General features: G+C 39.4%; 1 protein-coding gene across 2 annotated transcripts in view; it reads right to left on the bottom strand.

The window, feature by feature from the left end:
- Positions 1-15,970, bottom strand: part of TRUB1 (TruB pseudouridine synthase family member 1) — a 32,469-nt gene that overhangs the window by 13,217 nt on the left and 3,282 nt on the right. Inside the window, exons 3-4 of one of the 2 annotated variants that reach the window (XM_031597424.2) lie at positions 15,198-15,253; positions 1,867-1,948 (exon numbers count right to left, since the gene is read on the bottom strand). The exons of the other annotated variant lie outside the window; for it this stretch is intronic. Of the exons in view, the coding sequence (XP_031453284.1) occupies positions 1,867-1,948; positions 15,198-15,253 (138 nt within the window). The remainder of the gene's footprint in view (positions 1-1,866; positions 1,949-15,197; positions 15,254-15,970) is intronic. 2 annotated transcript variants of the gene reach the window in all.

Genomic DNA, 15,970 nt, shown 5'->3' with positions numbered 1-15,970 from the left:
TAAGAAAGTATCAGAGAAAAACACTAAACCCTTGCTGCTTCCAAAGTCAGCAACTGAGAGCCTGGGAGCAGCATGAAGCCTTAAGTAAATCTCATGTGATAATACAAGTTCTCTCTCTGCTAAAAAAGCAAACAAAAACCATAGAAGTCCAGGAAGGATTAAGCCCAAGCAGTTCTCTCCAACACATTCTTCACTGTGAACTTAGCACACAGCAGTTAGCTATCCAAGTGCTGCCTAGAGTCACCTTGAGGACTACAATCTGACACTTTCTCATAGGAGGCAACTTTCTTCAGGCACTTTATTCTTTGGGTCCAGTGGAATCATTCCAGAGGAGGTTTACACATCCTGCAGGCTGTTTTACTGCCCTCTCCTACTCCAGGTCCCAGCCTTGCATTCTGCTGGCACTGCAGAGTTTGCATTCCCTAGCAGATGCTCAGCATCTCCCAGGATCCATCCAGATGTCAAGAAATGCTGAAAATTTCCTCAAATGTCTTTTGTGTATGCTCCTGTAGTAGCAATTAAGATAAGGGGTGAGTGAGTCACCCAGAAAGCCAAGCTGCTTTGAGAAAGCACTGGAGAAATACCTGCTTTATTTGAAGGTAAGTAAGGAAGAAAAGGTAAAATACGTACGTAGCATGGAGAAAAGGGAGTACACGTGTTCTTTAACTCTTCTTTAGGAAGAATTAGAACCTGATTTGAATAAGGAATGCAACAGACAAATTTCATAAGCATTGCTTCCTGCAAAAGGAAGCCATGTCTGTACTGTATTGCCCCACCAGTGCCAATACTTTTTGTGAAAGCGGATTTTGAGCTTCTCCATGGGATTGATAGCATTTTTTTTTTTTTTTTTAATTGACAATGGGGGCTTCATCTACTTGAGAAGTTAATCCACAGTTTGTGAGCATTCTACAATGAATACTCGTTGCAGCAGAGCTACAGCATCCTACTTTGAGAATTAGAAAATACCAGGGAAGCATTTACCAGTCATCAGCAAACGTTGGCAATTAGAAATCCTTAATACCATGCTGGCATTCAGTTCTTTAGAAGCTCAGAGAGAAATTCAGTCCTGAGACAAAAGCAAATGATTCAACATCTCTAAATAGCACTGCCTAGCAAATAATGCAATTTGGATTGATTCATGGGGTTTAAGTTGGACAACAAAATCATGCTTGTACACCTTGTGTAAAAAGAAGGACAACAGAAGAAAGGAGGCTGTGGTTGAGGAATAGAATACAAGCCACCTTTTTCATCATGCTTGTGTATTCCTTATGTATTCCACTCCTCAACCCTTAAACCCTTGCACCGTGGGTCAGAAAATCTCATATACTAAAGTTGGTACGACACAGACTGCAAGCAAGAGCAAGATTTGGTAGGTAAACATATGTAGGGGGAAGCTTATGCCATCCTGCCATCCTCATTTTATGTCACAAAGTCTGTAGTTAAATAGACATCCTGGAGGGAAGATCTGAGTACTTTATTCTTCCACTGGCTGTGAGGGGCGTTACTAAAAGAGGACTCATGAGACTACACACTGAAAGAGGAAAGTTTTACTGGACACAGCATGCCATTTGTCAGCCTGCTCACGATTTAAAATGACACAGTCCTGCTCAATTCTATTTTCTCCCTCTTAATCTACTGCCTGTACTGTTTTCTTTCTCCTCAACAGAAATGAACACTCACACTGGACATAATTGCATGAAGCTGGACTGAATTAGATGAACACTGAAGTTGAAGATGAAATAATCTTAGTTTGATTTCACATTTAAATTTAATTCACAGAGCCCCAAACATCTCTTCCACTCTTCTATGACATAGTCCGTTTATGCCTTCAAATAACATCAAGCATATTGATTCATTTGTCATTACCATAAGGCTTTTCTTCAGTTACTTTTCCTGTGGCATCTAATGTATCAGTAGCTCTGCCCAGTAGTCCAATGGCAGTGTACTTCTGGGAAGGAAAAAAAAACCAAAAGAACAGAATCAGATTTTCAACTTTTTCTTTGGTGGATTTTTTTCTTTTTTTTTCTTTCTTTTTTTTTTTTTTTTTAAATAGTTGCAAAACCATAAATACTTCAGATGAGACCAGGAAGAATTACATCTTTGGGTAAAGTAAAGATAAGAGGGAACTCAAAAGAAATTAAAACTGCATTATGTAGGCCTATGACTTCAGTTTTAGAAAGCCAAGGAAGAAGCAATTGATCTGATTTCTTCCTATAAATACATCATAAAGAAAGTTACAGCATGCTAAAATCCAAAGTCTCCGTAAGGTATCCTATGTCACTATTTAAGCAAGCCAAGAGTACCTTTCATACACAATTCTTCTGTTCTTTCACAATCTTGTTTGTTTCTTTGGTACACAGAGAACTTTCCTACTGAAAGCAAAACACCACTTCCAAGGTTCCAATCACAGCATTACAACAGCTCAGCTGAAGATGTAGTGATACACAATAGCCTCAAGCTAGAGGAGCTGTGAACACCTGGAACACCGTAAGTCTCCATGTGCTAGGCACAATGTCCTAAGGCCACTGACAGACATCTCTGTTTGTCATCACTTCATACAATATTTCAATTTCAGGGCTTTTTCTTAAGCCTAAAGATTTATTTTGAATGTGTATTTGTAACTTGCAAACATTCAACCTGTTCCCAGGCCAACAGCTCTAGTCCATTTTGCCACGTTTTCCCCACAAGTACTGCCAAGCAGAACCTGAAGAAGCTGGCAGAAGGTTTCCAAGGAGCCAGCTGCCCCATGGCTTTCACAGGACAGCTAACCCACAAAGACTCACTCGCCCTATATCAAGCATTTCCATGGTCCAGGGGAATAAATAAATAAATTAATGAAGGTGTTCCACCAGCCTACCTCCTAGGAAGACTTAACTTACCAGAGCTGAGCTAGTAAGAATTTGAACTAAGTCACAAAAAAGACACCTTCCAGAACCTGGTTGGCCAAATTCTACTGGAACACATTCAGACAGGTAGAAGTACTAACATATCACAATTTGATGCAATTCATCCTTTTACATATCCTTGCAAAGAACCAACAAGTTCAAGCAATAACAGTGATTTATATTCCCACACACCTACAGAATGGGATTACTAAGACACGTCTTGATTTTGTTCTGTGTGACAACCTGCCACTTGAATGTATTTCTTCAAGCGATTGCCAGTAAATGGAAGCAGCAGAAATAGACAAGAGGCAGTGGACTGCAGACTTCACCATAAAAATAGCTGTAGCCTTAACATGGTAAGCAAAGTATACTTTTTTCCAAACACTGAAGATGCCCAAATCACCAGAAAACTGCAAAATCAGGCATTTAGATATCTACCTGTAATTTGTCATGTTTGCTTCTGGAAAGTATGGAAAAGAAAAGGAAGAGTGGATGAAGGCTCGAAGGCCACTCCAGAATAAACAACAGTACATCATCTGCTTTTAGGACCATAAAATTGCTTGCACTCCGAGACATTTAATGATCTAGTTCTTAACTTTAATAGCACAGTTAGAAAGAGACACTATTCAGCAGTTATTTCTAGAGGTTAATAAAAAATGTGAGAGGATCTTAACAATTATAGCACAATGAATGATCTGAGCAGTTCAGGGAAACTTAAAATCTGAAAACTTCATACCTCTTCTGATTAAACATCTCCAAATGGAAGTACTGATACTACTTCATTTTGAACACACTTTTTCTTCCCAATTCTGTTTTGGGTCAGGCTGTCTGTTTTAATAATAAGCTTCACTTGGTCTCCCAGTAGTGGGCAGATAACATAGTATGTTTATATGAAAACACAAATAGTATGAACCATACAATCCAAAGCTCAACAATTGACTTGCCCTTTGGTTTCTGAAAAAAAAAAACAGAAAGCCATCCTTAAAAAGCCATCCAAAAAAAAAAACCCTTAAAATTAGTTACAGATTGTCATTCCTTAGAGGAGCCTTCAAAGAGCCTTCAAGTCAGAAATATAATAATCCACTAAGAAGGCTAGAACAGGTCAGGAAATTAAGAACTACAGTTGGTTTACATATCAGTCTCTGGAGCGTCCTTGGACATCTACAATTATACATCATAATTCTTACTGACCACTTAATAGGGTTTACTTCCCCTTTGTTAGTATCCAGGACCCAGACATTGTAGAAGGTGAGAGTCCAGATTTAATCTATCATTCCTCTTATTTTGAGTCTAAATTCAGCATTCATTTTCCTTAGCCTCTAACTCACACAGCCCCACAACTGCCCAATGGATTGAGCCACCCAGTAAGTGTTTGGTTACCTTTCCTCACTTGTGTTGACAGCCATTTATTTCTTCCGGATTTATAAAACATATCCAGCAACATTCCTCCTGTACTCTCAAGTTACAAATCTCCACAGGAACACAGCTGGCAATGGCTCACAACCACACTGACTTCAGCCCACTCAACAAAACAAAAAAAACCAAGGTAGTAGATCTTGCAATTAGTAGAAAAGGCTCACAGATACAGACTGCTACAGGAAACAACCCAGCCTCTGCAGCCCACCAGAGCACACTGCCAATGGATAGCCTTTATGGTCCTTCCCCCTGCTTATCTCCAGAGATCAAGACTGAAATCATTTAAAGATTAAAACCAGCACCTCAGCTTCCCCTATAGGAAGCTACAGTATGCAAGCGTGGCACATTAAAAGCTAAGATGAAGCATTCCCACTCATACCCTGTATGCACTGCAGCATCGTGCATTAATTTCAACTTCTAATGGTGTGCTCAGCTGTCCCCAGAGCCTCCCAGCTGTTAGAACAATACAGCCCTGAGGGGATAAGACCTTCATACAGCATCATGCATTAGGGAATGGCTACAGATCTCTGCTGTCTAGAAAGCATTTTTCTTGATGTTATGACAACTGAAACAAGAGGCAAAGTGATCAGAAGCCTTCAAGTAAAAGGAACTCTTTCATTCACACTAGTGAGAGACAACCTCGAGATGCTTTGAAATGACAAACGCTGCACTCGATGAGGTAACATGAAAAGCGTCCAGCAGACTGGGCGATACATACAAATACATGGTGCATGCAACCCCAACAAGATGGGGATTGTGCTTTGGAAGCCACATGGCTGCTGCCACACCTGTGAGCAGAAGGACATGCCCAGAAGCCAGTGCCTGAGAAAACAGGGTGACAGAACCCTTGAAGAAAAATGACAAATCCTCTACAAAACCAGAACGATCACATACAGAAAAGTTTTGTTTTAGCCACAACCACAGGGGCTATGAGAATTCTCACAATCAATAAATACTACAATGCTTACAATAACATCTTGCTAGCAGAAAAGCTATCATTTGGCTTTTTGATTCCAAGTCCAATTTAAGACAAATCCTGATAGTAGCTTGGAGGGGAAGGAAAGTATGAACACAGCAAGAGAAAGGACAGGGCTTTACCAGTATGCACATTTAACTGTGAGAGGAAGAAGAGGAGGAAGAGCCCTCCCCTGTTCAAGGGTTTCTGCAGCCACACAGCTCCGAAGGCACTGGGCTGCCTGCCAGGCACGTCTGTCCCACTTATCAGCACGAATGCCAGACAGACGTGGAACGGAACTTCTCCATTTTAATTGTTAATATATCAAAGAGCTTTTTTTTATTATTATTATTTTGGGAAATAAGCCAGACAGTTGAAATCTTAAACATGTTTAAAAGCTTTTCTTAAACAGCAGTGCTTTGGAGGAACAAGGCAGAAACAGAGTTACGAAATAAGGTCACCAGTAGCTGTCAAGAAGATTTTAAGATGGCTCCCAATGCAGGAACTTTCCACCAAGGCGAACTCCTGCAAGAGGCAGTTCAAAAGAGTTCATCCAAGGATGACCCATTTTCTAATCACAGCAACAACTGAACACAGAAGTGTAAAAGAAAAATAAATAAAGGCTCCGACCCACGTGCAAGAGACTGGAAGCCAAGAAAGAGCAGCCAGAGCTGCTAGAAACAGAAAGTCAATTTATGCAAAGTGATGTCTGTGTGTGGCTGACAAGTTTGAAGGAAAAACGACAAAAAAAACCAGCACAACAACAACAGTAAACCCAAGTGCTCCAGGGAACATGAATGAGATCAGGCAAGCACTGATTCAGTGCCTGCTCCATCCAACCTACAGGCCTGGTGCACGCTTTTTTTTGTACGCTTAGGCCATCCAGATAGCAAACAGGCTTTCAACTCTCAGTTTTAACCAGACATCCAGTTTGTGTGCCATGATTTTTAAAGCACAACTACTGTGCTCTGAATTTAATAGCTGCATAATTTATTTGCTCTTCGTATAACATTTGGAGCTACCAATGGCTTCCACTATGCTAACACTCACAACAGAGAGTACATGAGATAGACAAACATGCTGAAAGAAAAGAAGGTTGCCATAGTTTCAGTTATTTTCCAAAACAAAGCACTCTCACTAAGTAGATTTCAATATATTAAAAACAAAGAGCCCTAATCTCTTAAAAGCAGGTTGCACAGACGCAAAATTAAGGCTGCGGGATTAGGGAGGAGCTCAATATTTTATGACAAAGCAAGTTCAAAATTAACAAACACTAAACATGTCCTCTTAATATCCACAAACGTAACAACTTCTCCACTCCATTTTTCTCCTAAAAAAAAAAAAGCTGACTTTGTGCTAAGCCTGCACTAAATTTTATTTACTGCCAGAAGCTGTAATTGTACTGTCATTGCTGAAGAACTATCTGATCTTTACTCTTGGACTAACAGGATTTTCTGACCTCTTATGTCAGCTTATTTAAAGAGTTCGAGCACATGGAGTGATGGGATTTTCAAAGTGAAGGAGCAGAACCACCAGTAGCAGGGGAGCCCAGAGGAGATGCTTTACCTGGAGCTGGGAAAAGACAAAGCAGTAACTGAAGAGGCCAGCAAGTTTAAGTTCAGGTGGTAAAAGGAATGGAAGAAAGGAATGGGAGAAAAAACAACCAAACCCCAAACAATCCCAACAGCAACAGGAATGCTGGTTCTCCCTCAATAACACTGGTCCCCCTAGGCAACATCATGGCTGTGTGTCACTCATGGACACAACACAGGCTCTATCCTTTCCATCCAAGGATTGAAGGCTCACATGCAGTAGTGGCTGCATGGAAACCACAGTCTATTTATTCAAACCTTCCTGACACTTGCTGTCTGGAGGAACCGATCACACTCACCAAAATATTTCAGGCTGGCTCTTAAATTCTCTTTTCAGCTTCAGTACCTGTTCTTTACTCATTTCCTCATCCTGCCGTCTAGCGCCTACGCTGCAGAGCATACAGAATAAACCCGGACAGCCTTCAGCTCCCAGCTGAGAAACAGTTTTAAGCAAATTCATAATTCTTCACCCAGAAATAAGACAGTATCTCCAGAGGGGGTAAAACTTCACACACATAAAATTCACAGATAAAATTGAAAGCAGGAAAGCCTCTGGTGAATCCAAAGATGCTGCAAGTTCTAAAAGGCAGAGCTAAGAGCATCTCTAAGTCACCTGAAGGGAGCACTACAGACAACAATACAGAACAGCTGTTTAAACCTTTTAATGTATTTTCTTTCTACTTTGATTTTTAGTAAGAGAAAAGGCCTTGACATGTTGTGGCCTTGGGTTTGTTTTTTTGCGGTATTGTTTTTCTTTTTTTCTTTTTTTTTTGAATGAATGAAGGAAGACCTGTACGTGTAGCACAGACACACAATTATAAAAAGGTCAAGATAGAAAGGGCAGCACTGACCTTGCAAATAAAAGAATAGAAAAATTACACTACAGCATGCTCTTAGAATACTCAGCATTTTTGGTGGAAAGAGTTTCTGCAGCACAATAGGTGCAGTCTACTCAATATTTCCTACAGTTTTTTTAAAAGTGTGAATATTAATAGAGCATGGTGCTGAGCTATTAATAGCTTAGGCCTCTGGGGTTAACATAAAAGAGACTTGAGCAATACACAGCATGTTAAGCCAGCTTACTAATGGTACTGCCACCGGAAAGCTTCTGTCTATACCATCAAACAGCTTCTTGCTCTACAACTGTGTTTTGGGGATACTGGGCAGGTAAGGAAAGAGCAGGTATTTATACGAGCTTCTTCTTACAATTTGTTAGGAAAAATATACCTCATGATTGAAATAACAGATAAGTGAAGATGCTACAAATGTGTATCTGGTAAGAACACTTTTCCCAGGTACCGCTTCAGCCCTTCCCAATTTCTGTAACCTCCACTGCGTGGGCTTCACATTGCTCAGTGCATCTTGTTTTGCACAGACACCACTTCAAGTTTTGATAACACCTTCTGCACATTCTCAAAACACATCAGAAACAACATGCAGCCTCCTTTTATGCATCTTCCTGGTACCAAAATAAGAAGACTGTACTTTCATAAACTGACATTGATCTTTAGTTAATATCTTGGAACAATCAGTAACATACAATAATACACACAGGACTGAAAAACATGCTGAGTGTATGTAAGTGAGCCAGACATCTCTGGAAAGAGGGCATGGAATTATAACAGCAAACTCTTATTCAGCAAAGATTTTCAGGTGTCAGTAGTCGTTTAAACAAAAAGGAAACAGTCTCACAGCAGCATTTGGATACAGCTGTAATAGGCTACAGACATAAGCAGGACAAGTTTTAGGTGAAAGTCATTATCTCTACAACTAAGACCTCCTTCTGTATTTGCACAATACTGTAAGAAATGTCAGGTAACAGAAGAGGCAAGACTCCTCTGCCCTGTTATCTGCATTTCAGGAATGCAACGTACATTACCGAACACACAAAAAATGATACCTAAATGGATGAAATTAAGCAACCATCGCATGTCAGGATGAATCACCCAGTCTTCAAGGGCTGAAACACATCCATCTGCCTGTGGGTTAACGCTGCTCGTAAAACAATCACTCCTCCTCTGATCTGCCAGTCCTGTTACTCAAGGGAAACTCATAAAACACCTTTCAAAACAAGTCTGGGAACTAAAATTCATAACTCCACTGGGCTCAGAAAGAAGTTGGGCTCAATAGAGATGTTGGATTTATGGCACAGTGTAACGTTACCTCACATTCCACAATCTATAATACACCAGGCGCTCTCCTTCCCCTAGGAGATAACCTTATCTTTCTTTCTTCTCCTACCCTCCTTGTAAGGAAATAATAACTTCTTTGGGGTTGAATACAGGCAAAATACTGGCGTTTTATGTCACTGCAATCCATATTGCTTAAGTGAGCAGGCCACATATAGCACTCTTTTTTCCTCCTTCTTCCATCTCAATACAAACAGATTCAGTCAGACCCTTACTTGGGTGGGTGGGATAACACAAACAAGGAGCTGTGAGAATAAAAGGGTGTGCGCCAAAGTGAAAAAATCAGGCGTTGATAAAAAATTTCCTCGTGAAAGTGCTGGAGAGCAATCTGATCAGTAGTGCTTGGATTCCTCACCACAAATACAAGCCACTGGATATGGACGTAGTGCAGCTGGGAAGCAAAACACCACCAAAAACCATGCGAAGAACCATCCGGCAAGCAATAGCAATGCCCTAGCCTTGTGACTGGAAGCTTGGCTCACACGGTTGCGAACAAGAACCTTGCTACCCACGCGGGAGGTAAGTTGTTTTCCTACTCCATTTTATTAAAGCAGGTCATAAAACGTAGCCCATCTGTATGGAACACCCTTGGGGTCCTACCTGCCAGATCTGCCTGCCCAACCAGAACTGCTGGTGTTCCACAGGACAAGCATTAATGCATTTTCTTTCAGAACTGGTCTAAAATACATCTACCTCTCTAAATGGATCTGAAATTACATTTAATTTTAAAATCCATGTCTTCTCTTTCAGACCTGAGAAAGATGCTTGTACTTTCAAATGCCGAGCTGCCTCTACTATACCAACAGATCTAATAAAAAAAGCATTACCACTACCCACAAACCTTGCCCTTCTGAGAGAATGTTAAAAGTATCAGAATACAAAAAAGAAAACAGAACAACATCACTATGCACTGTATGAATAAGTAGCTTTGATCTTACCAGCTCCAAAAGAAAGCTAGATGAGACAAAGAGCTCTGCTGGTGAGGCAGGAGAGAATTTTATATTTAAAATAACAGCACACACAACCAAGAGGATCCTTCAAAAGGAAAGTCAACTCTATTTTCTTGCACTCGTAATTCACGTACATGAACTGGAGAACAAACTGCTTTACAAATACATTTTAAAACAGTGGGGGAAAAAAAGCCTCCTTAAAAAGAAAAACAGGGTTGCCTAAGATTTAGCACTTACACCATCATGTTGTACATATTAATGTGAAAACACACAAGTTTTCTTGGTAGAAGAATAGAGTTGACATAGATGCTGAGTTCTTGTAAATCTCAGGAAAATAGGTAGATAGAGGGGAAAAAATTAGAGCTTCAACTAAGAAAGAGGCCCCAGAGGGAGCCCCACTGTATTCCTGGATACCAAAGTGTCCACATGGGGCTTCAGTGCCTAACAAGCTGTAAGCAAATGAAGTCACAAGAAAGGGCTTCATTAATTCTATTCCTTATATGGACTAGTAGATGTTCTTCTCAATGCATTATTAATTGATTGAACTAATTACCTAAAGATGGAAGTGAAGGACTTAATAAATATATAAATAAATTCATTGGAGACAGCCAACAACCTTTATGTTTGAGAAGTTAAAGGGATACAAATTAAAGCCTAATCTTTTAGGACAGTAAGACATTTACAGGAAGGAACATGAGGCAACCTTTTTCATGAACACTGTATTTTGTAGCATCTGGTCTCATTCATCTGGAGAAACAATTCTGCAATACAGAAATTCTAAGCCACAAATTACACTGCAAGAAGCAACTTACATTTCTCTGAACAACCTGATCAAGTGTAGATGCCCCCATTCATTGCAGGGGGAGTTGGCTTAGGTGACCTTTAAAGGTTCCTTCCAACTCCAACAATCCTACGATTCTGTGCTTCCAAAATTCTTATACGTGATGTTCAATCTACTCCTACACAAATAAGCCCTCTTAGGTAGAAGTGAAAATGACAAGGCCTGATCAATGAACTGGTACTCACTTCCCATCCAGGATTCATAGAAGCTAAAGTTTTTCCCATTACAGTAAATCTAGATTGTCACATATCATATCACTGATGTATCCTTGTTCTGTTCATATTCTTTCTCTAGTCCTTGCAATGATTTGGAGATTCTGTTTTACTCTACTCAGATTTTTTTTATTATTATTTATTTAGGATAGTGTACCATTCTGTAGAAGCTTGAACTTTTGACATTAGATTTTCTATTTTAAGTAGTCCCTGCCCAAACTTATGCAAACCAAAACCCCCTCATATCACTGAGCTCTTGGGGTTTTGGACCATGACAATATTATGAACCCTCAGATGAAAACAAAGCAGATATGCCTTCTGCTCATTAAGAAGCAATGATTTCAAGCACAGTTAGATGGATGGCCAAGTCCTTTCCTCATTCACACCTGTAAGATGCAAATAAAATGCTTAGGGCGAGCCCAGATGCTACCTCACTGAAAAATATACAAAATAAACATAGTATTAAAGCCCAAACATTTTAATTATCCTATTTCATCCCACCTAAAAATACTCTATGTGTTCGAAGACATCTCCAAATAGAAAGTGTTAGAACAAAGCTTATTGCTATTCCTTTATTTTTCTCTTCTGGTGAGTCCCCAGTTATTTCTTTTGTACCTACATTCCAGCACATTGAAGGAGATAAAAGGTTTTAAAACATAAGTACTACGTGGGAAATTGTGCTAGTAGCTAGCATTCTGCACTCCATTTGTCCATCTCAAAAAGTCACTTGTATATTTTGTTTGAGACAGACCAGTCTCAAGACCCACAAGACTGAATCAATTTACAGTAATAAAAATTGGTCCATTCCCATTATATTCTTTTTCCTGGCGAGAAATAGTTCCTCATTCTACTCTCTGTATTTTGCAAACACAAAAAAACACCCAAAACAATGCAGTGAGAAAAGTCCTGGCAAGTCCAATCCCAAAACATGAGATGGAAGAGCAATTCTCTATGGAATTGGTATTAAATGCTCAGTATTTATGTTTCTCCGAAAGAATTCATCTTTTCCCTCTCACTTGAATCACTTGAAAAAAAAAAAAATAAAGCAAACAAACAAAAACTAAGCCAGCTTGCATATATTTTTAATTCTGGATAAATACTGAGAATTCAATGAGATCTGGAACATTAAGTAGGTATTGCCTTTGGCTACACATTTTTATTTGTTTTGAATTAATTCATAAGGAGGTCAAACCAACAGAGCACCAGTTGAGAACTCAATCTACAGTGGATGAGTAACACTCCCTGTATAATGTGCATAAGTTGCAAATAGAGTGATAATGTTCATAGCTGCCACACAGAGTCAGGAAAGTTTCACACAACGTTTGAGGGAAAAAAACACAGAAACAGTCCAATCTCTGGCAGAGTCACCATATGGAGTTTACTGCAGAAACATACGTTTTGGCCAGTCAGCATAGCTCTGCTGCCAACAATGATAGACTGAACTATTTCTTTACAAGATACGATACATTCCTATAATGAAACAATAAATCCTAACCAGAGACGCTCAGCCACTTCAGCCAAATCTTTATCAGAATAAGCAGAATAAAAGAAAAGCTTCAGCACACACTATAATTTCCACAGTGGTAAAAAGATGAGATCAAAGTGTAAGTTCATGGCATATGCAGAAGACGTTCAGAAAAAAATACTCAAACCTATTTAGACAGTTGTTAATTTATCTGCATCAGATCTCTTGCTAAGATATGAGCCTTTATTATAGCATGGTCAAAACCAAAAAGCAGCTGTCTGCAGCAGATGCATCAGCCTCCTCAAGCCTCCTGAGTTATCGTGTGCCAAAGTTACCAAAGTATAAATGGAAAATAAGAAAGCTGAGGCAGACAAGCTCCAAACAAAAGCTTACGACTGCCATGCCATCTGGCACAGCCTCACACCCTCTGCCACACCAGAACATGAACAGTTGCAGGGGAATAGTAGATCTGCTGTAAGGATGTATCTTTACTTCACTTATAAGCACACAGCCTCTACCAACCTAAAGCCAGGGGAGAGTGGATCTGGCAGCAGGACCTTGACAGACTGTCTCCACTGCTCATTTCTCCTCTGTGTCACCTTTTCATTGTCCTGTAGCAGTATCTCTAAACTTTTTTGAGCTACTGGGTCACAAAAGAGCTTGTATATATGCTCTTCTGCCAAAACAATAGAAACTACTTAATCCACCAGAGCTGTTTCCACTCTGAAAATCAGCTTAAGAAGCACTTTAGGAGCTTTAGGTGTTATGAAATCAAGAACTTTCACACATCCACCTGTGATGACTTAATTTAGCTGAATTAGTTCAATGTCTCTCTCAAGTTCTTAAAAGGGAGATGTCAAGTGACAGAAGGTTAGACTTGCATAGGAAAATATAGCACTATAAGATAAATCATTTCCTAAGGAAGGCTGGGAACTCACTTCTAGACCTGGAAAGCTGGGCTGTCCTATTTCCAGAACTGAACCATAGTCTCTCAGAACTAGAACGGCCTGCTTTAGGCAAGTGTCTACTGAAAAAGGTCACAGATGGATGACACATGGAAGTATCAACTATGCCAAGGCCAGAAGAATTCTGCAACTGCAGAAGGGGGCAGGAGGATACAAAAGTGTTGGTGAAACCTCCCAGAACAGCAGGTTCTGGTAAAGAAGCTGCTACAAAAGCAATATTCAATGCTGTAGCATGCTCCTTCATGGATGTGTTTGGATTCTGGTCACTCAAGTGCAAGCAATTAGGAAGCAAGCACTGGTCAGATTGCCATGAGAAACACAAGAGCTGACTTCAGCTGAATTGCTATTATTTTTCTTGAAATTACAAATTCTAAAACTGCATTCAATTTTTTTTCCCCTATTCAAATATCTATTCTAACCCCAAATTAATTTTAATCTCAGTTCTGCCCATAGCCAAGAAAAGAAAGGTAGATGTCTGTAGGTTTTCAGAGATAGAAACCTGCATTTTATAAGAAATGTGATTCTGAAGCATTCAGAACACATTTTCAGAACACGCATTGGATTCACCATCTAACTTCTCACTTTCCACTTTCCTAAATCCAGCTCCAGCTGCTTACTGATGTTTCAAATTGAAAATGACTGAAGTCTGGTCCTATATATCAGTGCTAAGCCATTTCAGTTTTGGATCAGTCTCCACAGCTTTTTGGCCTAGTTGTATTCTCTTTTGTCAACATTTTTTCTATTGAGCTGAACTGAAGAGTATCAATGAAATTCCACATCAATTTATCACTTTAACACCTATAGATGTTCATACCAGAAAAGAATGGGAAAAAATAGGAAAATAAAATGCATTAGAAAGGCTATCAATTTGCTGAACCTACTATTGACTTTTCCCGAGCACAAGATAGGAAGGCTTAATTGATTTCTCTATCTGTCAGCCTTACCTAAAATTCTCATTTAAAAATAATGGTCAAAACCACAGGATTTCACTTGCAAAGAAGGAATCAACATTTGCAGATTCCTGGAATATATGCACCTGCTCAGTAAGTAATACCCACAATCTGGAGTACTGTCACCAAAGACACAACACAACTAATCAAAAGCAGCAATCAGCAAGATTGCTATCTGCCAGGGCCCCAGTCTGGTTTATCTCATTCAGCCAAAAGGCTTTTGTTACCTTTAGTTCCTTGCATGTGCCTGTGCATGTGTTTGTAGCTCACCTGTCTAAAGTGGACAGACTCTGAACCAAAAGCTACTGTCACAAACAAGACATAATTCCAAAAGGTGCCTCCTGGCATTTAAGAAGAGAGAAAAGAAACATCTGTTACTGCAAGCTAAATCGTAGTTCTGCTATCTACATAAATGGGAGACAACCAAAAACTGAACCATCATACACAATTACCCTCTGAAAGCATTTCTTATAGTGCCATTTTTATTATTGCTTTTCAATCTTTTCTTTGTTGAAAATAACAAAATATTATAGCTATCTTCCTGCAAAATATAAGAATTAATCCTTTATTGACACTCCTCAGCAAAACAAAGACAAACAAAGGTTTTTCAATGAGCATCCCAGACATGAGCCTAAACACAGGAACAGTTGTACTTATTTACAATAACTACACTGGACATTTCAGATATTTGTATGCAGGTGCAGCTCCTCCTTGAAAGAAAAACAGAAATCAAACTAAACAAACAAGCACTAATACGGGTCATTTAGCATTCCTTACCTTGGAACCTGCCAATATAGTTTTCAGCAATTTTGTTCCCTTTCCAATACCAACCACTGCAAAGACAGAAAGAGAAATTACACTTCTAAACCAGCTCTGCAATTCCCTTATTCAACACCATTATGAGAGAAGCTCTAATGTTCAAAAATGGGACTACAGAAATAAAGAAGTCTAAAGCAGAAGACAAATAAGCTTCACCTAGTTCTCAAAATGCTTTAATTTGACTCCTAGATTTATTTATCTTTTAATCACCAGAGAAACAGATAGTGCAATTAACCCCATCTCTCATTTGATGAAAGCTTTGGCTCACTAATAATGAATCTGGACTGCATTGCAAGTGAAATGGGCCTTTCAAAGGCTGATAGAGGCAAAGAGTAACACAGCCAAGACAGCATAATGAAACAGTTCATCGAAGTCACAGCAACAAAGTAAATTAATCAAAAGGTCCAAGCAGACTGTCAGAAATCATTCCTAGTCAGGCCCCCCTATTATTGTATACGTACAAACCATTGTTTTTTCCATCCTAAATCAGTATTCCGCAAAGTAATTATCAGTCAGGTTTCCATAAGAAAAGCAGATGGGAAAAGGCAGTATTTTACATTTTACTTCAAAGCTTTTTACAACAAGGTGCTTGCTTTGGATAAGCCTTTCTATTGATTTGCTCCACATACAGCAATCCAAAGAAACAATGGCAACAGAAGGAAGATGGAGAACAGGGATGAGTCAGATACATTGCCACAACACAGCCCTGAGAACATTGCCATGCTATCTAC

Source organism: Phasianus colchicus, chromosome 8 (assembly GCF_987193195.1).
Source record: "Phasianus colchicus chromosome 8, bPhaCol1.hap1.1, whole genome shotgun sequence".
NCBI lineage: Eukaryota > Metazoa > Chordata > Aves > Galliformes > Phasianidae > Phasianus > Phasianus colchicus.
This window is presented reverse-complemented; position numbering and strand designations above follow the sequence as displayed.